This window comes from Thunnus thynnus, chromosome 8 (genome assembly GCF_963924715.1).
Source record: "Thunnus thynnus chromosome 8, fThuThy2.1, whole genome shotgun sequence".
Taxonomy (NCBI): domain Eukaryota; kingdom Metazoa; phylum Chordata; class Actinopteri; order Scombriformes; family Scombridae; genus Thunnus; species Thunnus thynnus.
This window is the reverse complement of record NC_089524.1, coordinates 20,370,091-20,393,237: the sequence shown is the minus strand read 5'-3', so window position 1 is coordinate 20,393,237 and position 23,147 is coordinate 20,370,091. Positions and strand designations below refer to the sequence as shown.

The following is a 23,147-nucleotide window of genomic DNA, read 5'->3' as shown; positions in this document are numbered from 1 at the left end:
TATTTAAAAGTTGGTGTAAACTTGGGCTTGTATAAAGATTTAAAGCATGATTGGTAATGCCAAAGATTTTGGTATTACTAAGAAAAAATAAAATTCACGCATGGAAAAGATAAAAGAACAACAGCTTAGAATAAAGGCAAAAGGCTGATGACATAAAAGCCTGTAGCGACCCTTTAAATCACAATATTACTGATCACTTACAAGTGTGAGTTACAAACAAGAATAACCATGTTTGTGGTGTAATTTAGTCCATTTACTTAAGTACTGTTTTAAACATAAACGTAAGGTACTTTACCTATTTGCATTTCATGTCACTTAAACTCGTGCTTTTAGAATTGAGATGGAAATATTAATATTTTTATTCCACTACATTACTGACATTTTTTGTTACTTGAAGGTTTTACGTACAAGACATGATCAGCTTATAAAATTAGATGCAAAAGTAATTTATTCAAATTTTGTTAAATCAAAATCAAAGTACAATTTTGAGGTACATGTACTTTACTTGAGTATTTCCATTTGATGCTATTTTATACTTCCACTCCACTACATTCCAGGGGGAAATATTGTACTTTTTACTCCACTGCATTTATTTGACAGCTTTAGTTACTTGACACAATGGATAATATAACAAGCTTTTAAAATACAACACATTGTTAAAGATGAAACCAGAGGTTTCAAACCTTTTGTAGTCTGGGTCACATTTCAGATGTCTGAGTTGTTAACAGCTCCACCAAATGGTGATTTTTCACTTCTCACATGGTTTTATATCAATAAATGTTCAAATGATCGAATATTTCACCAAAAATCAAAGATCAGAGAAAAAGTCAAAAAACTGAAAACAGATTTGTGCATTAGAACTTTTTTTTTCTTCTTTCCTCCCCCATTAATCATCTCATGACCCCTCAGATTTATCTGGTGACCCTTTGGAGGAGCCTTATACTTATTTTTATATTGCCATGTTGCTACTTTTACTTAAGCAAAGAAACTGAATACTTCCTCCGTGAGTATAATAAATAAATACACCAAATATTTATATACCTCAGCGTTTGAATTGCTCTGTGATCGTCTGCCCAACCTGAGTCTTATTTCCGTGGATCGATTAGTCAAGCGTGGTCTTCTAACCGGAAGTGAGCGAGAGAGAGAGAGAGACAGCATGCAAGATGGTGGCGACCAGGAGAGGAGTACGCGTGTACTCCCCAACTAAAACAAACCCCGACCAGCCCTCTGAGGTTGAGGTATGTATGAAAAGAGATTATCCTCAAGCCTGTAAATGATCAGAGCTCAGCAATAGAGTTTAGTCTGAGCAGAATAAAGCCAGTCGCGTGTCAGTTAGCCGGTTTGTGTGTCGCTGGTCAAACTCACGTGGACACTACAAGTCTCTTCATATAGTTTAGAAACGTTTCGATGTTATGACACGAAAGAAAAATCATATAGATGATCGAAAATCCAAAGTGCAAGTGTGTGAGAGCTTTCAGTGTGTTTTGAAAACCAGGTCGAAATGCTGTCTCACTATTTTGACTCAATAAAATCATTTCACAGCCAATTAAATTTAACAAAGACACTGCAAGATAAGTTATTTAGATATACAGTATAAATATTTATTTTGTTTTCTGGGGTGTTTCTTCAGCTGGTTGACCACTATGTATCCACAATTGGGGTTTTTTTCCAGCTGTGAGGAACTTTTTCCCATTCTCGTTTTGCGTTATACAGTATGAAAACATTGTATGTTACCAGTACATTAAAAACATATAATGCATGTTAGGAACTAACACGTTTTCATAATGAACGACTCTACTGATTATATTCTCGATTAATCGACTCATATATAAAATGTCAGTAAATAGTGAAAAATGCCTGAAGTCCAATGTGGCTCTTTAATCAGCTTGTTTTTTCTGACCAAGAGTCCAAAACTCTAAAATGATCCATTAGGATTTTTGGAAATGTTCGGCATTTATGCTTGAACTACTAATCGATTATCAACAGAGTTCACAATCAATTTTCTGTCAATTGACTAATCAACTAATCATTTCAGCTGTAATGCACATTGGCTGTTTTTAGTGACTAATCTTGTCACTGCAAACCTGCTCAGAAGTAGTTTTAGAAGTGTGTAATATGTGTTATATGGATTTGGGATACAGCTAAGGATTTTTAGTCTCTAGTGTGAGTCAAGCTCCAAAAACACTGGATCCTACACTTTGCATAATGCAACTTAAGTGTCTTCCATTAATATACTTAATGCATCCATGCATTAGACCCATCCTGCCTGGTAAATGCTCAGATCTTTCAAACTCCACGTCCCCTCCTGTTTGTAACACAAGCTTTCCGTTTAAGTCTCCAAGCGCAAACTGAGATAGCAAAGTTATCTTCTAGAGCCAAAGAAGATATTATACAACTGTTTATCCTGGCATAAAGTACTCCTCGTGACAATATTACTGATCTTTTTGTGTTCAGTCAGTGCCCCTAAATACCTCGTATGAATATATTCTTATAAAGTGGGAATTGTAAATGTGATCACATCTCTGGTTCACTAATCAGCACTTAAAGATTAAAGCTGATGATGATACTCTATATTTTTCTTATTGTCAACAAATGCCATGTAAAAAACAAAACTCTGTGCCATGCAGCTCCATTATTCTCCAAGAACTATTAAAAACACATTAACAAGTGCACTGTTTCACTATGATGAACATAGGCAGTGGGAACTGTAGTTTATTTTGAGCCAATCCCACATACACTGTCCTGCTGCCATAAATACTCAAAGCACTAAATGTGTATTAATCCACCGCTGAAAATAGTCCACCAGCAAATGCACAATTTATTCGTGTTCAGGTAATGTTTGTTAAAAACTACAGTGCCCAGCTGTTTTAGGAAATGACTAAGCCTTTTTAAAAAATAGACACTTTATATTTGTGACTTAATTTTAGATTTACATCTTTAGGAGGAACCAATGGGCTTGAGTCTACAGGGGGGTTAAAGACAAACTAACACATCGCTGCTTTGTGTTGTGTCATGTAATTTGTTAAGAAAATTAAGAATAATGCCAGCCTTATCCTCTGGGGTAAAGCTTGCTGTAAAACCAACTGTATTACTGACTTGGTCTTACTGTTGCCACACAGGCCACTCCATCCACTGGACGAAGAACCAGGAGGGCTGCTAAACAAGAAGAAACCCCTATCCAGCAGGCCCTGGCGAAGACCAGCAGCCCACCGGCGTCTCCACCAACCTCACTGAGAAGATGCACCAGAGCCTCCAGACTGCACAGTCCAGAGCAGCCTTGCACTCCTGTGGGCTCCGTCCATGAAGCAGACACGTCAGATCTGGAGTCGTGCTGCTCTGCGGTGTCCGACATCGAGCCACAAGTGACACGCACCAGGGGAAGGAGGAGACAGGCCCCCACAGGAAGTCAGGAAGATGAGGTATCTGAGGTGGAATCGTGCTCTTCTGCAGTATCTGCTTCAAAAGCCAGCCAAAGTAGCCGCCGGAGTACAAGAAGGAAGGTGGTTCTTGAAAAATCTGACCCAGCTGATGTTGAAGCAGGAGATGTCAAGGTTGACACTGTGCTCGAAACAGAGTCCTGCAGCTCTGTGGTGTCCGAATCCCAGAGAGTCACCAGAAGTCAGCGAAAAACTGCTCGCACCAGATCATCTGCCAGACGACAAATTGAGGACTCTGAAGTCTCAGAGGCTGAGAGCTGCACATCCAGTGTCTCGGGGACTTCTCGGTCCACAACCCGCAGTGCGACGAGATCCAGAAGGCAAACACGTCCTATTCCCATTGACCTAGATGAGGCCTCAGAAGGCTCTCGCTCTCCTGCCCCAACAGGCCGAAGGAGCAGGGCGGCAAGAGGGAAGACTGCTGTAGATTTTAGTGAGCCTCGGTCTTGTGACTCTGAAGGGTTTGAGTCCGGGCCCACTTACAGTATGACCACTCGTAGACGAGGGAAGACCCAATCCGTGGGTCCCAAAGTTCTGGACTCAGACTCTGAGCTGACAGACATGCAGTCCCCACTTGGCAGCCCCTGCTCCTCACGTGGCAGAGGGTCTCCATGCAGCAGCCGCACAGGCTCAGGTAACAGCAGTCGAGGTGCTCCGTCCTCCAGGCGCTCAGTCAAGGATCTTAGTATTGTTCTAGAAAAAACCGGGGAGCCGGCTGAAGAGGATAGTTTATTAAATGACTCTAGATTAGAAAGTACTCTGATAGCTGAGGATGCAGATTGCACACTGTTGGAGGAAGATAAGAGCCAAATATTAGAAGAGAAAGAGAAAGAAGGCGTTAAAAGTACTGATCTCGCATCAAATGAGGCTTCAGCAAATGTGAAGAGGGGAGTTAATGTCATTTCAGAAGAGGATTCTCATGTATATCCCTCAGTATCAGATGGTCCTGGTTGTGCTAAAGAAGCTGAAGTTGTTTGTGAGGCTGCAGTGACGCCCAGAGACCAGCAGGAGGAGCCACATGCTGAAAATAAGGATGGGGATACCTCAGAAGTGGAAATGATGCAGGAAACAGTACTGTCATCAGAGCCGTTAAAGCCATCAGTTACAGTAACAACATGTGAGAAGGCTTCTGAAGATACAGAGGAGACTAAAGAGAAGGAGGAAGCCATGGAAGTGGCTGATGTAGACACCCATCCATCACAGGGAGTTGAGCATATAGGCGGGGATACTGTTGTGGAAACACAGTCCAGTGAGGAGGAGAAAATGGAAGTCAGTACAATGAACAGAGACGCTCAGCAGGTGGTTGACTCCAGTGAGGTCCAAGTTGAGGCCATTCAGGTGACATCTAAGCAGGAGCACAAGATCACAGTGGATTCTGACTCTGAACAGCAACCTAAAGACGTCACTGTGCAGAAAACAAAAATAGTCAGCCTGCTGGTGAGCAGTGAGGATGAGGATGAAGATGACTATGCAGAAGAAGAGGAGGAGAGGGAAGTTTCTGGAGAGGAAGAGGATGAAGAGGAGGATTTGGCAGAGGAGAGAGGAAGACCCTCCAAAAAGTCTGAAGCAGCAGATGAATCAGTTGAGGGACTGTTTATGATTGACACGCGGCCAGGACAAGCGGCTGATGAGGATTACTACAAGGAGGGGCTGAGAGAGGAGGCGGCGGCGGCGGCGGCAGGCAGAAGGAAAGAGGGAGCTGAGCAGGAGGAGCAAGATGAGGAGTTTGTGGATGAGGAGGAGGAGGATGATGATGATGAAGATGCAGACATTCTCTTCTCAAGTAGAGATCCTCACTCGTAAGTAATAAGATAGGTCGCAGAATCAGATCATTCAACTGGAAACTGTCACATGTATATTAACAGAAATAAATCATTCAGGGTCAAACATTCGCAACGGTTATTTAAAGGATGAAGCATCTCTCAATACTTACACTTACGGAGGCCTCTGTGGGACATTTTTAAAAAAGGTTGAGTCATTTTTAGGGCTGCAAGTGATGATTATTTCCATCATTGATTAATCTGTATATTATTTTTTAAATTAATCGTTTTGTCTATAAAATTTCTGATAATGGTATAAAAAAATGCCTTTTATAATTTCCCAGTCAAAAGTGACGCCTTCACGTCTTGTTTTGTCCAACCAAAACAGTCCACATCATGTGACAAAGAAACACATTAAATCATCACATTTTAGAAGCTGAAACCAGTCAATTTTTGGCATTTTATTTATGACTGAAATGACTGTTTTATATTATCAAAATAGTTCCCGATTAATTTTCGGTCAATCGATTAATCGACTAATTGTTGCAGCTCTAGTAATCTCTAACACAACTGAGCATTGTAGTTTTTAGCAAACGATACTCAAACAGGAGTAAATGGAGCATTTGTGAGGGACAATTTTCAGCTGCAGTTTAATACACATTGATGTTTGGACATATGTGGGATTGACTCAAACTACAGTGGCTACGTTCATCATAATTAAGGAACATGTCATCCAGTGCTATGATGTGGCTGGTTGATGTGTTTTTGTATGGTTTTTTGGACAACAATGCAGCTCTCAAGCACAGAGGAATAAACTATATCAGGCTTTGGCTACACAGGCATATACTTGTTAGTAGGATCAAGTTTTTGTTGGTTTCTTTTCATAGGATTTATTGACAAAAAAGAAAAAAGTAGAACATCATCTGGCTTATCCTTTAACACATCATTACATTATATTTGATTATAACTGTGTGCAGAGGTGAGAAATGAGACATGACTGCACCTCCTGAGGAATTTTCTCTGTGCCAATTTGTTTTAGGAAAGAGTTGTCCAGCCGTATTGACCCCGGCATCAGAATGAAGGAGCTCGGGGGTTTATACATCAATTTTGATGGCAGCAAATCAAAACCTGTCTCCAGTTCGCTGCAAAAACTAAAGGAAAAGAAGATCCAAGATGAGGTAAATAAGCGATTGATTTTTCCCTTTTTGAAGGTGATCTCTGATGCAGAATGGATAATGAACGTTGTGCAAGGACGAATAAATCCAATAACACCTGAGATGGTGTTATTCATGGTTTCTCTCCACTTCTTTTTGACTTTAGCCTTTTATCTCTGCGTTAGTGGTGTGATGCAGTATTTTGTTGTTGTTCACAGGTGATGAAGAAGAGCATGATTGGTCCAGACTTTGAAAAAAAGGATGCAGTGCCTCCTTACAGTGAATCCAAACAAGCCTTGAAACTTAAACGCAGAGTAAGTTTTACAAATTGATGTTTGATGATGAAGTTTAGGAGATGGTCCACACTAATATCCACTATTGTAAAATCAGTTATAATGACACATATTGCCCAAAAAACTCTGACCTCTACTGAACATGTGGTCATCATAAAAACTGCATTTTTTTTACTCCAATTCTAAATGCTTTTGAAATCATTGGAGTAATTGTTTTTCCCAGGCGGAGCGTGAGAAAACAACAGGGGACGGTTGGTTTAATATGAAAGCCCCTGAGATCACCGGGGAGCTGAAAGGAGACCTCCAAGTCCTGAAGATGAGAGGCTCCTTGGATCCCAAGAGATTCTACAAGAAGAATGACAGAGATGGTTTTCCCAAGTATTTTCAGGTCAGTAAAAAAAAATAAAAACATGAGTCATCAATCTTTATATTTATTTAGAAATGTGGTCATAAATCTTTATTTTTCAAAATGTCTTCTTGTAATGGTTTGGCTGTATGAAGGTACAAATAATCCAGTCTGCAGTACTCACAGGAATTCTGTTTTTTAATGTCAGAATCAAACTTTACTGTATTTATATGTATTTGAGTAATTTTTTTAAAATGTGTGTGTGATACAGGTTGGTACAGTGGTGGACAGCGCAGTCGACTTCTATCATTCCCGTGTTCCCAAGAAGGAGAGGAAGAGAACCATGGTGGAGGAGCTGCTGGCTGATGCTGAGTTCAGGCAGTAAGTTGAAATCTAGTCACATCGACAATCTGTTTGACTGGATAAACAGCGTCTACTAGAGGTGTTTTAGAAGTAGCGTGTCTTCAAGCGTGTCTCACTCTAGCCCTAATTTACCCCTAAAAGAAAATACTCCCCTAAAAACAGCTTATCAACACCCCCTGGTTTATTTTTATAGTGATAAGACAAATAATGTTTAGCTAAATATCTACCAGAGCCATGATTAACTATTTTTTTTACTGTGAACATGTGGTATGGTTCAATTTTATATCAATTGCGAATAAGACATTTGTATACGTTCACATGTGAATTCCTCACTTTAGAGACATAAGCTGGTCTGCAAAAGTAGAACAAATACATATTACTAGTGGAGTGGAGAAAAGCGTATTGGTGAACGCTGACACTTATTGATTAGTGGTAATTTGCCCCAGCAGTGGAAAAAAAAAGAGACATCTGAGGTGACAAAATGATTTATATTGCTGATCTTTATCTGGCAGACATTCCTTGAACATCATTATAAGATCATCTGTTTTTTTTTTTTTGTTGCATAAAAAACTTTGATCTGTCAGATTCTATGACACCAAAGATTTAACTCATTTCTACTGGCACATTTGAAGTATTTTCTGTAGGGTCACACATTTCCAGAGCTCAGAGTCCATCAGGTCACAGAATACTGTGTAACACCACAACAGTTTGTCATTACGCTGCACAATGTTGTGCTTTGTAAAGAAGGAACAAAAGCAATATGAAACATGTGCTGGTTGTGTATACAGGGCGTGGACAGTGTTGTTAGTTTGTTCTGTATTCTGTGCTGCAGTGTGTGTAGGTGTACTGCATGTTTGTTGTGGTACAGTTCAGAGAAGGGCCAGAAAGGACCGTATGAACCTGTTTATCATTTGAGTTTTGCACTTTTCCTTTTGAATTTGTCAACCCTGTTTGGCATTAGAATATATTTTACATGTATAGTTACTTGTCAAATTTGCAAAGGAATTTCCCAAATTAATGCTCATTGTTCCCTGTTTATTTTCACGATTGGCCAAATCTATGTTCAACTTATAACATATGCTGTTCTCTTCTCTTCCCAGTAAGAACAAAAAGAAGTATCAGCACATTGTGACGGAGAAAGCAGCACTCGGAGCTGGCAAGAGGAAGAAGAAGAAGAAATTCCATAAGAAGTAAATCTGAAGACTTTGAGAGGCTTTTCATAGATATTATCGACTCAGTTCTTCAGCAGGTGACTGGAGCATAAATCATTTTTCACTTCATGGTGCCTCATGAAGCTTTACTGAATCCTGCTCATTCAAGACTATTCATCTCTAATGATGGATTGAAAAACTGTATAAAACAGATCAGAAAAGACCAGTAAAACTGATTCAGTAAGCATGTTATTAAAGATATACATTACTTTGTACAGTTATCAGTGTACATGGTTGAAACTGAAACATTTTTTAATCAAATGGACCTTTATCTTCCATTTTTCTGCACAGTAATCATCATCATTCAAAAAATACAAAAACACAATACATGTAATCAAATGAACATTAAAATATTTTCTTTTGACTGGCAACAGTGTTTCCATCACAACCAGAAATACTGACTTTCCTGCAAAGACTTTTGGACAAATAGACTTAGTGAGGCTGAACAGAGTGAAATCTTTTGTCATAGTTTGTGACCAAACCAAATCGTGTGAGATTTTTATGTAGTAGCCACTCAAATTAAGAGATGACAGTTCAAATAAATATAGTTTCTTTTTAAAAATTTTCTCAGTCGCTTTGGTACATTTCTCGAATTGCATTTCTTGAAACAATCTGTACAAACAGCACCACACAATGGATTACCTGCAAAAGCCTGTAACATTCACAAAATCCTTAGTTTATGTCTCAAAAATAAAATATTTGTCAATGAACATGTCAGTGCCATCAGAATGACAAGTCCTTGTGTCATTGTTTACACACAAGATAGTCAAAATGCTTAATCATGTTGGCAAATCATGTCACAGTGTCCTCTGTGAGGTAGACCTGCAGTCCTATGTGGGAAAAATACACACATACATGTGTGTTTGTGTTCAGTAAGCATACAGTATTACAGTACAGTGCATATTGGTGGATGACATACACACAATTGTTCTCCCAACATTTGGCAGCACCTTTCAACCAGCCTCAGTCACCGTAAGGCCCTGATTGAGAACATGGTCCACAATTGTGGCCCTTATTTAATGGAGAACATGCCTGTGTCTTTGACCTCTTCCTCTGTTTTGCCTCCCAACTCTTCTCCACACAGCCTTCTCTACTCCTCTTCTTCCCACCTGTTGACTCAGTTCATTTCCTTGTTCTTCCATTGTCAGAAATTGTAACACTGTGTTGTGCTCTGTAGCAAACAGATGCACCTCTGAGCTATTTTAGAGAACTGGTTGATTTAATACTTCACACATTTCCCTTCATTAGTGAAAGTCATTATTCACATTTGATTAATTCATCAATTCAGGACACATTTACAAAAAAAATTTCTAATAGAAATGTATAAAAAAAATATGCTTGACAGATTTTGACAACTGGTTCAACCATTTTGCACGTGATGACTTCTGCAATGAATTAATGCTGAGATGTTTTGGGGGGTAAGACTATTCAACAGAGAACCAGTATAATACACTTTAATCAACATGACATAAGCAATTGATAATGTAGGAAACAGCAGACAATTGTACTTAATCATTTGCATGAATGTGCCAAAGCATTTGCAACTTCTTCAAAAGAATGAGAAATTGCTTTTATGATGTGCACAAGTGACTAGATGATGTGGAGGTTGAACAAGTACTTTTGAGAATTTCAATTCTGATCTAAGAAATATAGCAAAGCAACTGAGAAAAACGAAATGACTGTTTTTGTAATTCTGATATCAAAGGCACTATGAGGACTATGAAAGGACCACAGAGCAGAAGGAGAATTAGAATAAAAACAAATGTTTGAGCAGCTGTCAAGCTTTGACTGAAATATTATACTGTGACTGTGAGGATTTCAGCACAAAGAGAAAACACAATAGCCAGAGGAAGAACTGCAGGGGACGCACATCCAGATATGACTTCATGTGAATGACCATCAAGTCGCTCATATCCATGATTGAAAATGTATCACTACTGCAAATTAAACTGTTAATTTGAATCAAATGTAGTTCGGTGATGAAGATGTTAACGCAGATATAGGGAGCAAGGTGATTAAAACTACTACCTGCTGTGAAGTGAAGTACATGTAGAGTGGAAAATTCAATCACCACATATATTCTACTTAGTGAAGAATTCAGTGAAGAGCCCATCGGTTGGATACACTGTTTTGGCAGATTTTGCAGTGCAGGGTAATTTGGATTAATTTCTGTTAGAAACTTTAAGTAAAACTTTGTACTTCAGCTCGCCATCTTTTAAGTTAGCATCACAGTCTGACACACAGGCTGAGAAAGACATAGGACACTTAACCTTCAGCTCCATGGTTACTGCAGTTAAGATGGACGTATGGACAATATGGGTCAAAGACAGAAATACAGGAGGCATTTGGTTTGACAATTAATCAGAGCCTGCAGATTCAGCTGAGATACCAGTGCTGATAATGATAAATCAAAGGAAACAGAAGCTTTGTATGACCTTTTCCCTTATTAAATTTTTTTTTTTAAACATTTAATACATTGAGTATCTTTCAAAGCACAGTGTCCACCTGGTCTGTAAGTTCAACGCACACATTACATCTGCAGTCACTATGGCTGAATGAACTATTATGTATAATGTATAAAGAACAGATAACCTCTGAGTCAGTGGCACATGTACACAGAAACACTACATACAGTTTTGATACTTCAGTGTAACACTATGAAGCTGAATGGCTGGCTTAATTTATGTTAAGGCTAAATTTCTTTGTGTCTCCTGCTCTTTGATTCAGGATTACTTTTGTTCCTTCTCTCTCTTAAATCTCTTCAGTCTCTTGTAGCTGCTGGCTCCCAACGGTGGCTCTTGGCTACCTTCTTGTCTCTCTTTTGTGTTGTGAGAGATGAGCTCTTAACAGCTGCAGCTTACAGCCACTACGTCTCCTTCCCACACACGCGTGTGCGCACACACTCTCTCTCACACACACACACACACACACACAATGTTGCTTCTTTAATTCTGAGCCAATTTCACACACAGCTTTAGAGAAATTAGTCTCCGTTTGGTTTCACCATCAGGGTGTCTAAAAACAGCCCAGCTGATGGGTGGGAGGGAAGCGGTGCTGCTCTGCTTTTGAATGTAACCCTTGCAAATTTCCCTGCCTTTTCAAACGTTAATGACGACAAACGCTGCTCAGCGGGTGCTCGGGAAGGTTTGAAATTTAAATGAACATCAAAAAGGGAGATAAATGAAGATACATGTGTGTGAGATGGTTCAACTCACTGAATGATAAATGTCGCGGTTAAGGAGGCGTGTTAGCGTCTGTGTGTGTGCATCGATTCCTACAGATAGAACATTCGGCAGGTAAAAAGCAACAGTTTAGTGCAGTTTGAAGAATATCTACTTTGAACTTTGAACTCAAAGTGTGCATTATTAGAGTGACTGGCTTAACAGTGACGAGTCCTCGATTATGTCACTTTTTGGTCAGATCAATAGGTTAAAGGTCAAAGCTCACGCTGCTGTCCAACGAGGCTCTGTGGGTCTGAAGAATCCTCTGGACTCGTCGGTGGATCTGCTCCCTGTAGGACGGACTGGGCTGACTGCTCTGGAGCCTGAAGAAAACAGAAACAAAACAGAGACAAAACAAACAACTGAGTCTCAGTCACAGAGTCTTGCATCAGGCTGGGTTGACATAAAGCTTTGTAGTGTTGTATTGTTTGTTATCTTAGTAGGGATGCGACTTACAACTATGTTCATTATCAGTGAATCTCGTGGTTCCCAACCTGAGGGTCGGGACCCCCACAAGATGTTGCAAAGCAAAAATTATACACTTCTGAAGTTACACTTATTTTTTTAAATTTGCATTTAGTCTCTTAAACCCCTTTTTTCCTGATGAATTAGTGTAATAGTATAATTTAATCTCTTCAGGACTATTAACATAAAACAAGGCCAATCTCTGGTTGAACTGGTCACGACTGGTGATGAGGGGTCACCTAGAAAGTAGAAATTGCAAGTTTGAAGGGCTTACAAGACAAAAATGTTTGGAACCATTGGACTAATTTATCTTTTTTTTGTTAAACATTTAGTCTATAAAATGTGAATAGTGAAAAATAATAGACTATCACCACCGTAGCCAAGGTGACATCTTCAAATTATTTGTTTTGTGCAGCCAATACTCCAGAGATCCAGCATTTTTGCTTGAAAAATGACTAAAATAATTAATTGATTTTCAAAATTGCACTATATAATATAACTCAGACAAGGCCTGCTTTTGTTATTCCTTTTGTCCACTAGTCTGTGCTGTAACCCAACATAAGCCAGGTGAGCTGATGCAAGGCTGACACCACCAGTACACTGACACACACTTTAGATGTATTATGCTCAACAACATACTTTTAAATATACTTTGAAATAAATGACAATGTTTCCTTCATCTGAAAAAGTTCATTTTGTATTTAGTTCCTTTATATTAAACCTTTTGTGCAAAAAAAATAAGAATTTCACAACTGACAGAACCAACTGTGCGTTTGAACAACAGGCACAAATATGATTCATCAACACAATATAAATGTGTCTGCAAGTTGGCCACAGGCAGTTATGAAATAACAGATTGCACTGACAGAAGTGAACAGTAATAAATTCCAGTATTGCCTCTCATCCACGTCTATTTGTCGGGAGTGGAAGGGTGATGACTGGCTGACTGACTGGTGCCTTGGCCCGGCTCGCAGAGTGGGAATGGCAACTTTTCATCTGTAATCAGATAAACTCACTACCTTCTTCAAAAAGTCATCAAGGACAAATCATCCGGAGACATGAATAGACTGAGACTTCGGGGCTTAGAGGGCAAACGTCGCCACTGGCATCTGTCATTTTCTTTATAGATCAAAGATTCGTGGTAAGACGTGCCCCTCTCTCTGTCGGAGGGAATCTACAAAGGCCCACTCTAATCTCCCACCCTGCAACTCCTGTCGCGTTTTCAATTGAGAGAAAAGTATCATTCATTTCCTACAATTTACTTTGCAGTTTAAGATTGTCTATTGATTTTAATGTTTACTTATGGACTGAGCAGAGGGGAAAGGGAAAGGAGAGCAGAAACAAACAAACAAACAAAACGGAACATCGGTCCCATTGGTGTGTTCAACTCGCAGCTGCCGTGATCGATGACAAGGTCTCTCTGAATGTATTAAAGCGTACATCGGGTCAAATGCATCAGACTGAAACTGAAACACAAATCAATACCATTTTCCTCATTGTTTTCCCTTCTCTCTGCCTCCTCTCTCAGTAATGAACAAACATGACAAGACATCAGATTCTGTAATTTAAGAGGTGGAGGGGAATTCATCCTGCCTGTCTAGTGTGATCAAAATTAAAGATTGGATGTGTATGAGCGCACGAACACACACACACACAAAGCGGCGGCAGTGTATGACTAACATCTCACAGGATTGCCGTATATTTGATGTATACTGTAATTGGGAACTCATGCGGGTGCCTCTTTGCTTTTAAGATCTTTTGAGCAAACAATGATTAACACAGATGGATCAGGATAAATTCAGGGCAAACACCACAGAAAGAGGATTGTGTTTTCTACAGCTTTGGCGTGAGTGTGAAGAAAATCATTAGGATTTGTGGCCAGAAAAGCCAAACTCAGGGCTCAGAGGAGATACTGAGAGCACTAACAACAAGTGAAAATACAAAGTTATAAACAGGCATACTAATTACTGCCACTGCTTATATTTTATCATTTTGTCATAACGTCAACAGAAAGCGATGAGGATTTGTGATGCAACCAGCCTGGCTAACCTGTTAATGTACCAAAACAAGGAACACAACATACACGGTCTCCCTTTAGGAAGTAAACATCAAGTTTTAGTAGTCAATATGCAGACTAAGCTTCACACACGATTTTTGATAGGTTGCAACTTGCCGACTAACTATTTTGGCTTTGGTTATTCATGGAGCCTTTGAAGAATAAAATATGAAAAAGTCTCAAATTTGGTTCTAGAGGCTTGTGTTCTGGGAGGATTTAGCGGCTTTTTGTCATTGTGTTCTTTTCATGTTGAGGCAAAGCGATGTTTTGATTTTAACAAATCCATTCATTTTACAAAAATTTAAAAAACAGCCTGTGGAAATCCTTCAGGTTGAGGGAAATGGTTACGAATAGACATGTTACCTTTCTCTGAGGGAATGTTTGAGTATCGGAGGGCTTCTGGATTTTGACACAGTCGGGGCGGACTGAGCCGAGGCAGCAGCTCTCACAGGGCTTCTTGTCTGGGTTTCATGTCTGTATGTTGTCCCCGGAGACGACTGGACCCTCAAAGAACCTGACTCCACCTGGAAGAGGAGTTTTAACTGAATAAATTTTGTCAGCTGGATGTTCCATCTTAAAAATATTTGAAATCCAAGACATTAGCATAAACAAGAACAGAGACACTGTGTCATGACTACAAAACAACTTATACAATATCAGAACACTTAACTCTGTGCTACTGATGTGCTGTTGCATCAAAATGCTAGCTTACTGAATCAGTTATTTTAAAATGTTAGAATTAGACTTACTCTGGCTGATCGCGGTCTGTAACTCTCCAGGAGAGAAGAATCTACAAAAAATAGGAAAGTTTTATGAAAAAGGAAACTCGCAGTAGCTTTTGAACTGTTTGCATAACAGTACTTCTTTGAAATATGAGAAATTTTTATTTCTTGAACATAAGCAGCTGTTGTCAAACTTAACATAGCAACAAACACAAAAATGTGACACTACTAAGGAAACTGGAAATGACTGAATAAATAAAATAAATATTACTCTACTCACATGAGGCCAAACTTGACAACTATTTGCCGAGAAAGTTGCCACCAGATAGTTATTTATGCAGCATATGTAGCATGGCCTTAGGTGTGTAACAATACTTTTATTAGTGTTTGTTAATGAGTGATGAGGCCCACCAGTGTGATCATGTGAGAAGCTGACAGTGCGACGATGCGCGCTACAGTCCTGTGGAGAGGAGGAAGGCGTTCCAATTCCAGAGACACTACCGCAACGAGAGACCTGGAATAACACCGCAGAAAAATAATCTAGTTGTAAAAGTTTAGTAGTAAAACACATGCATATGAAGTTTGTTCTGGCACTCAGGTCCTCATCACTTTGCAAGTTTTAGTTCATCTTATTGTCTGAATTATTAAACCATCATCCTACCACTCATCATAATCATGGGCAGAGAGTATTCTGTCTTCCACGTTGAAACATTATACTGATCAAACACAATAACTCACACAATCTAAAAACTAACAATAAGTTATGCTACAACAAAAATTAGACAGGTTTTGTTGGCTACATGAAGTAAATGAAATTGACAACACACATTCTTCACTCATTTCTTTCAGACTGCAGCAGAATAAAGGAAGTGTTGCCCTGCATGTCTATCTGCCCTGCTGTTTGTTTGTCATCTCAACCTCGATCACTTCAGCATGAAGTTCACAATAAGACATAAAGAAAACAAAGATTTTTACAGAAGAACCACCTATGGCAATCTCAAACAACATAGGTCGGGTTATCTATAGGAATGTACTTCCCTCTACACACATAAACCAGGAGTTAAGTCTCTGCCACATGCACTGATAATGCATTCACCATGGGGCTAAGCTACTTCATTAGGTATCTATTTGTTAATTGCAGCTTGACTCTCAATTACCAGGGTTAATTGTCGACAGAAGATTCCCCCAGGAAAACCAGAGTGGAAAACATGCTCCTCTCTTTAATAAAACGCCCGTTGTATTCTAGTAAATTCCACTTATGAGTGTGACAAAAACAACTCCGTTCCTAATCACTTCTTTTAATAACGATGTGCTCATGGATTTTGATATTCATACCTCAGGATTAGATTTGATGTAATTGAAGAGGCAGAAATACAGTGGGGAGAAGAGAGAGTGGAGGGAGGGGCAGAGAACAGGATGCTGTGTTGTTCTTGTCCATCCAATGTATATTCCCAGAGGCTGTGTGATCAGAAAATCACTCCTTTTATATGCAAATCTCTCATAGCAGTGATACGGCCATAATTAAAATGTTAACAAATAACTGTGTACCAGCCTAAATACAGGACTTGTGCTATTAAAGAGTACTAAAGCCCCTCAGCGAGGATAATAGGCCATATTACATGCAGACATAGTGAAACATTTTCAGTGACGTCGAAATCCATTAACGGCTCAGGTAAAAAGATTAACACTGCTCTCTTATTATGCCCTCCACTTAATCTGCCCACTAGATTAAGTTAAAATTTAGGAAGCTCCCACAGAGGCATGAACTACATCAATTCAGGAGCCCATTAATTTCATAACCCCTGTGCACCGAACACATGTATTGTTGGAATCACACCGGTGTTTTGACAGCTGCCTTCAGTGTGAAGGGATGTATGTAAAAGTTACCAACCAGGAAGGGACGCTGGCTCTCCGTCTCCTTCCTGAAGTGGTGAGGCCCAAGCCGGAGATGGCTGAGCCTCTGCCTGGCGTCCTCTGAAAGCTGGCACATCTTGCGGTGGGTGTACGGGGACAAAGCCCGAGTCCTGGAGGAAACTGTGGGCTGCTGGTAGCCAGAGTCTCTGAGAGCAGTGTGTTTTCTGTGTGTCCTGTTTTTTTGGGGACTGTGGCCGGACGGGGATGGAGAAGGACAGCGTCTGGATGTAGATGACTGTGTGGAGTTTGTAATTGTGGCCTCAACATTTAGCTGTTCCTTCCCACCTTTTGAAGACATACAGTTCCCATCATCTGTTCTGGAAAAATGCATGCTGGATGGCAACTGACACGGTGATTTGGATGATGAAGACTTTTTTGCTGAACTCTGTTTGGACAGCATCGCTGGAGAACGATGGGAGGTCTGAGGCTGCGGATTATGAAAGAGAGAGAGAAAGAGAGAAATGTTGATATGTTGTTCAAACATGTCAAGCTATCCTCACAGCTCTCCGTTTTGTGGTGACGCACAGCATTTGTCTCAGCAGTTTAGATCTCTCTGCAGACCACAGTGTTATTCCTTTACAGAGGCGTCAGCCATTTTAGCTATTAAGACAGCTGCTCTCACTCTGGATACAGACTTGTTCTCCCTGGACAAAACCATTAAACCATTAGCTAAATCATTCGGCTTAAGTGTTAGAACAACAACGGCTCTCGCAGTCGGCACTGCCATGGAGACAACCTCTGCAGAATTACTTCAATAACTCTAATGGCCAATAACATCATTCTCCGATGCAATATCCCACTTCCTGCGGGTAATGCCAACCGGGGATAAATAAGTTAAGATAAAATGTTAATTGCATTTGATGGCCATCTCCAGTCTAATATGATAAAGAGGCATTACGTGGCTGTAAAACAAAGATAATCTAAATGCTAATTAGGGAAATCACACAACATTAAAACTATTTTTAAGGGAAACTAAATGATGAATAAATCCTCATCGAGGTTGCCATTTGAGAATGGTCTGATTTAATGGAATTAAGGTGAATATGCCCTTCCCTCCCACACATCCTTCACCATCTCCGACTTCCTTCAGCTCTTCTGTCTGTTCCTGCTGCTGGACGGTCACTGAGAGTCAGTCACTTTCCCTGTCACCAACTGAGTGGTGAAGGCTTGTCTGATGTGATTAGCTGCTATTTCCACTGTTGGTTTTGTGTGATAAAGGCACCGTTCAACAAAGCTTGGGCTGTGGATAAATAATAAAAATTACCTTGGGATTAAAAGCAGAATTTAAATGAGAAGGATGACGATTAACAAAAGATAAGCGCACAAGAACATGTCTAAAAATCTAGAGTATATTCATCAGTGCAGTTTCAGAGGTTTTGTGCAAGGTGCTATCACTCTAAATCTCTATTAAAAACAGGACATGGTTTGTCAGCTAGGCAGGCAGGCAGTCAGGGTAATTCCTATGCTGAGGAGCCATTAGGAGAGAGAAAATGGAGAAATTCTACTGTCTGACAGCCACAGCGGTGCTCTGATCCAGACATCCCCCTGAGGTGCCAGGAGAACACTCTGACAATCTGCTTTGCTGTCAATGACATCCTATTTAAACAAATAGCTTAGCTTAGGTTACTGCACCTGGGAAATGCATGGAAGTGTTTTTGGCACAACATGCCAACTGCTGTGTGATGAATCATATGTTACTAAAAGGACTGTTTGTGAAAGATTTTCATTCTTACTGGTTTTTTTTCTTCAAAGGAACCTACTTTTACAGTCTACCATTGGAGAATTATCCTGTCCTCCCAGTGTCCATTTGCTGAGTAGACTCTCACACACAAATTAGGGATGAACAATTTATTGAAATTTTATCAAAACCGCAATATGGTTTGCTGAAATTTGCAAATCGCAGGGGGCAAAATGTGTGTCAAAATAGCATTTGCAAATAGATATTGTGCTGCAGAGATGTCCTGACCTACACATCATATTCTACAGACCTAAGAAAATATCTCTGTTTGGTACAGATTCCCACAAAAATCACACCATAATCAGTTTTATACGTTTTTCAATGAAAATGAGAATAATGATGTAAAAATGATCATTTCCTCTAATATCGCAAATCATATCACAATTGCAATATCAGTCAAAATAATCACAATTAGATATTTTTCAAAGTCATTCAGCCCTAGCACAAATGCAAAGATACACACAGGACCATCATTAAGTGGATTATACTGAAGGTGACAATGGATGAAAATATGTCATAAAATAAATCTTGGAGTGTCCACACTGATAAAAGCAGAGAAAAAGACTCAGACTGAAATAAATCCTTCAAACAGTAGAATGTGATTTTATGCAACTGAGCACAGTTAACCTTTAAAATCCACAAGCACACATTGGAAGAGTTAGGTGACCCTCAGCTTAGGAAGTTAATGCAAAAAAATGGCTGACTGACTGACTGATTCTGTGACAAAAATTGTGTAAACTCCCAGCGAGGAGGAGATGTGAGAGAAGGCTCGCTATCAGCACCAGAGATCTGCGTCTCCGTAATTACATTCACAAGGAGAGAACAGATACCCTTGAAACACTGCCAGTATAGATAGATAGATGCAGTAGCCATGGCAACAATAGAAGGTGGGTATGTATGGTGGAGACAGACGAATCTGATGGCGAGCGATACCGCTCATTAGAGCCCTCTAGAGATGAATCTTCACTGTATTAGCTGTGGCTACCACTTACTCTGTAATGCTGAGTATGTGGCTGTAATGTGTTCAAACTCCAGACAGTTTGGACTGTCTTGTGACTGCTTACTTGACTGGCACTTTGATGAATTTTAATTGTTTAAATTTTGATTAAGCTGCTGTGAAAGGCCATGAACACAAAGTGCTTTACAGATCAACAACAGACAAAACTCAGATAAACCAAAAGCAAACAAACATACAACAAATGTGAAGATCCGGAGACAGTGTGTGTGTGCAAGTATGCAAAGACCTATGACACGAAATAAAAATGACACACTTACAGGTGAGGTGGCTGAGCTGTCTCTCCCATCACTCTCTTCAATGACTGATGTTGTGGTAAACTCCACTTTGGGAGAGATTCCCTAGAGGGTGAGGGACCATAAGAACAAACGAAACACCTTTAACAGGGAGATGAAGACAAAAGGACAGATAACAGCGCTGCTTGGAACACCAATTTACAACCACAAATCTTCAATCTATGCCTGGCTTGAGAAAAACAAATAGCAGAAAAGAGAAAGGCTCCAGTGATGTATAAATAATATAGTATTTGGAGAGAGACATCTAAATTGCTATGGAGGCCTCAAACACAAACACAAAAGCAACGGTGAGGGGAAGACTGTTTAAAGACATTTAAATAAGCCAGTTAGTGCCTCGCCTGATGACATGAGATTGAAAAGAGAGGAAGTTCTCAGTTTGGTTTTTCTGTCTGTATGGCGAAGACGGACGACAGCTCTGTAGGGGCAGTGCTGTCTTATCTGAAGAAAATACTTCATTTTCTGTAAGACAAGAATGTCATGTGCGCAGACACAGGGTCACTGAGATTTAGGAGGAGATTCATTTAGAGAAAGCAACAATCTTCTCCAGCCTATGAATGACATGTGTAATATTGGTGCCAATCAAGCTGGATCACACAGGGAGAACAACTCTTCTGATGGGGTCGCTGCAACACGTCAATTATGTTTAAATGCGTCGACTGGCAAGAACATTCCTCCCTCTTTTAACAAACTCAACAGTGTGCCATTTGAATTTGCTAAATCAGTAGCTCAGGTATCTCTGCACGCATGACTGACATGTGTTACACCTGATGCTAGAAGGAGCAGTTCGAAAGAAATGAAAAGGAAAGCAGCCTACAGGGAAGAAGGAAGACCTCTTCATTAGTATCTCTCTCTCTGCAGCTCCTTCTCTAGAGCTCAGTCTGGGACCAGGGTACAGGAAATCTCTGCTGCTCTCCTCCATCTTGGCTAGGATCTCACCCTCTGAAACCATATACAGACAGACAGGAACACACACAAACCAAGTTAGAGATCTTGTTTCTGCAGCGTAATGACTGGATACAGTGGGGATATAACATGCCCATATGGCATCATTAGAAAGCGTACCTGGAGGCACCAACTGAATCAGCTCAAAAGATGTTGTGTCAGCTGAGAGGAAGGGAAGCACAAATAGACGATGAGCTAATGATCAGTATCACAGCTAATAGCCTATGAGCTTGCACAGCACAGGATTCAGGGGTAAAAGATGAGGAAGCAAATCTCAGAGGGCCGTTTACCTTCTAGGAGGTCAGCTACATCAGCAGGGTCAACGACGCCGGGGAAAGTCTGGTAAAACAGACAAGAGTACAGACAAAGCAAATCAATACTTATAACAAGATGAGACTGACAGACAGCCAGGTATCTAACCCTGACACTCTCTTCAGGGAAAAGAAGGCTTCTTTCATCAGGTGTAGGAGTAAGTAATGTTCAAACTCCAGGGTTGCTGGTTTGCATTTTAAAAAAAAGACAACGTGGAAGAACAGAAGGCACAGACATAGCCATAAGATACATATTTTAAAAAGTAACAAGAATATGCACACTAGTATGGATATTAACCATTAATTAGGTGTAGATAAAAGGTACGATAGGTAGGAGTCGCCAGAAAGCCACTTTGCTTATACACAGTCATTATTCTCACCTTGACAAAGACCATTTTGTGGCGGAAGAGTAAAGGGAACACAGGAGGCAAACATGGAGTCTTCCTGTACTGGCCCATGATGCACACACTGAGGTAGATATCACTCTTCTTCGATAGGAGCACACCTGGACATGTGACCTGCATTTAAACAGGGTCATTAGGTGACTGGATTGACTCGTATGTGTCCTTCATTTGCAGATTCTCAGATGAATTTAATTCCAGAGTGACGCATACATACATACATGATGAAAGCATAAATGATCGAGGTAGCATAATGTGCTACAGAAACACTTTCAACAATCAATTTAAATCCGCAGTTTTCATCCGCTGTCAGTCTTATTTTTTGTTCACTGCAACCTAATTAAGATAACAAATTAAACAGCAAAACAAATAAAGCTAAGTTAAATTACTTCTACATACAAATTGGGAATAACACCAAATCATATTGCAATTTTTTGCACGTTTTTGCACATTAAAACTACTACAAAAATTTTGCTGACAGTGGCTGTAAACAAGCTGTACAGACTTTTATACCCATGTTGTCTAAATAATTAAATCAGACTAGAGCTGCAACAATTAGGCTAGTCCATTAATCATCGCCAGGAAATTAATCGACAACTATTTTGAGTTGACTAATCATTTGTTATCTTTTAAGCAAAAATGTCAAATATTCTTTAGTTTCAGCATTTCCAACGTGAGGATTTACTGCTTTTCTTTGTTTTATATCATTGTAAACTTGATATCTTTGGACTGCTAGTTAGACAAAACAAGACATTTCATGTCATGTCTTTGGACATAGTGAAAATGTGATCAACATTTTTCAATATTTTCTGACGTTTTATAAAGAAAACGATTAATCGGCTAATGATCAGCTGATTAATTGATAATTAATTAGTATCAGCCCTAAATCAGACGTTCAGGGGCTTCTCTATTAGCTTTAGTTTGATTCAAAGAAAGAAATTAGTTATACAGAATATTTCACATAGATGTGATTTTGTGAATTGCAAATTAGGAAAACTAAGTTACGTCCTATGATATTAAAATAACGTAATACAAACTAAATCTCTAACGGTTTAATCAATCTGTAAAATAAAGTTAACGCAAACGCCACGTTACAGCATAACTAACAAAGTCAAAGCTATTCATTAAGCTCAGACAGAAAAACGCATTTCTGGTGAACTTGGTTAGTCAGAGTTTCAACATTTACACTCTCTTTAGGCTACGGAACCTAAGGGTTTGCAAAGGGCGGAGGATGTAACAGTTAGTGTTAAACTTGCTAGCTAACCTAGCTAGTTAGTAAACTACCAGATCGGTTTGTTAGATTTGGGGCAAAGGAACAGCCCAAGGAAGAACTCACTGCCTGAATGTCCAGGTACACGGTGCATTTCAGAGACTTTTGATGCGGTTTAGAGAAGGAGAGCTTCTTCTTCACAGGAGCCATTCATCCGACTTTCAAAGTTTGTTGTCATAGCTGCCAAACAGCAACAGTCACAGAGCGGATGTGCAGTCATGTGACCAATGAG

The 23,147-nt window shown here is 39.7% G+C and overlaps 2 protein-coding genes across 3 annotated transcripts; one reads left to right on the top strand and one right to left on the bottom strand.

The window, feature by feature from the left end:
- The first annotated feature begins 1,111 nt into the window (after positions 1-1,111).
- On the top strand, positions 1,112-11,015 carry dnttip2 (deoxynucleotidyltransferase, terminal, interacting protein 2). Its single transcript, XM_067597020.1, has 7 exons — positions 1,112-1,238; positions 3,120-5,236; positions 6,237-6,375; positions 6,570-6,665; positions 6,868-7,032; positions 7,262-7,371; positions 8,454-11,015. The coding sequence occupies exons 1-7, from the start codon at positions 1,164-1,166 to the stop codon at positions 8,545-8,547; spliced, it is 2,796 nt and encodes a 931-aa protein (XP_067453121.1). The 5' UTR covers positions 1,112-1,163; the 3' UTR covers positions 8,548-11,015.
- On the bottom strand, positions 7,259-23,124 carry spata6 (spermatogenesis associated 6). Of its 2 annotated transcripts, XM_067597021.1 has the most exons (12): positions 22,982-23,124; positions 21,625-21,762; positions 21,224-21,272; positions 21,054-21,095; positions 20,806-20,930; positions 19,956-20,036; positions 16,920-17,369; positions 16,364-16,486; positions 15,440-15,542; positions 15,056-15,096; positions 14,670-14,830; positions 7,259-12,108 (listed from the first exon to the last, which is right to left on the bottom strand). In XM_067597021.1, the coding sequence occupies exons 1-12, from the start codon at positions 23,063-23,065 to the stop codon at positions 11,994-11,996; spliced, it is 1,512 nt and encodes a 503-aa protein (XP_067453122.1). In that variant the 5' UTR covers positions 23,066-23,124; the 3' UTR covers positions 7,259-11,993. The 2 variants fall into 2 exon arrangements, with proteins under 2 accessions (XP_067453122.1, XP_067453123.1); XM_067597022.1 differs by lacking the exon at positions 16,364-16,486.
- Positions 23,125-23,147: the final 23 nt, after the last annotated feature.

Coding starts and splice junctions, on each gene's coding strand:
- dnttip2 (XM_067597020.1), top strand. CDS start 1,164: ATGGTGGCGACCAGGAGAGGAGTACGCGTGTACTCCCCAACTAAAACA. Junction 7,033..7,261: donor GTTTTCCCAAGTATTTTCAG/GTCAGTAAAAAA, acceptor TGTGTGATACAG/GTTGGTACAGTGGTGGACAG. Junction 7,372..8,453: donor GCTGATGCTGAGTTCAGGCA/GTAAGTTGAAAT, acceptor TTCTCTTCCCAG/TAAGAACAAAAAGAAGTATC.
- spata6 (XM_067597021.1), bottom strand. CDS start 23,065: ATGGCTCCTGTGAAGAAGAAGCTCTCCTTCTCTAAACCGCATCAAAAG. Junction 17,370..19,955: donor ACAGCTCAGCCACCTCACCT/GTAAGTGTGTCA, acceptor CATAATCCGCAG/CCTCAGACCTCCCATCGTTC. Junction 16,487..16,919: donor AGAGCCAGCGTCCCTTCCTG/GTTGGTAACTTT, acceptor CTGATCACACAG/CCTCTGGGAATATACATTGG.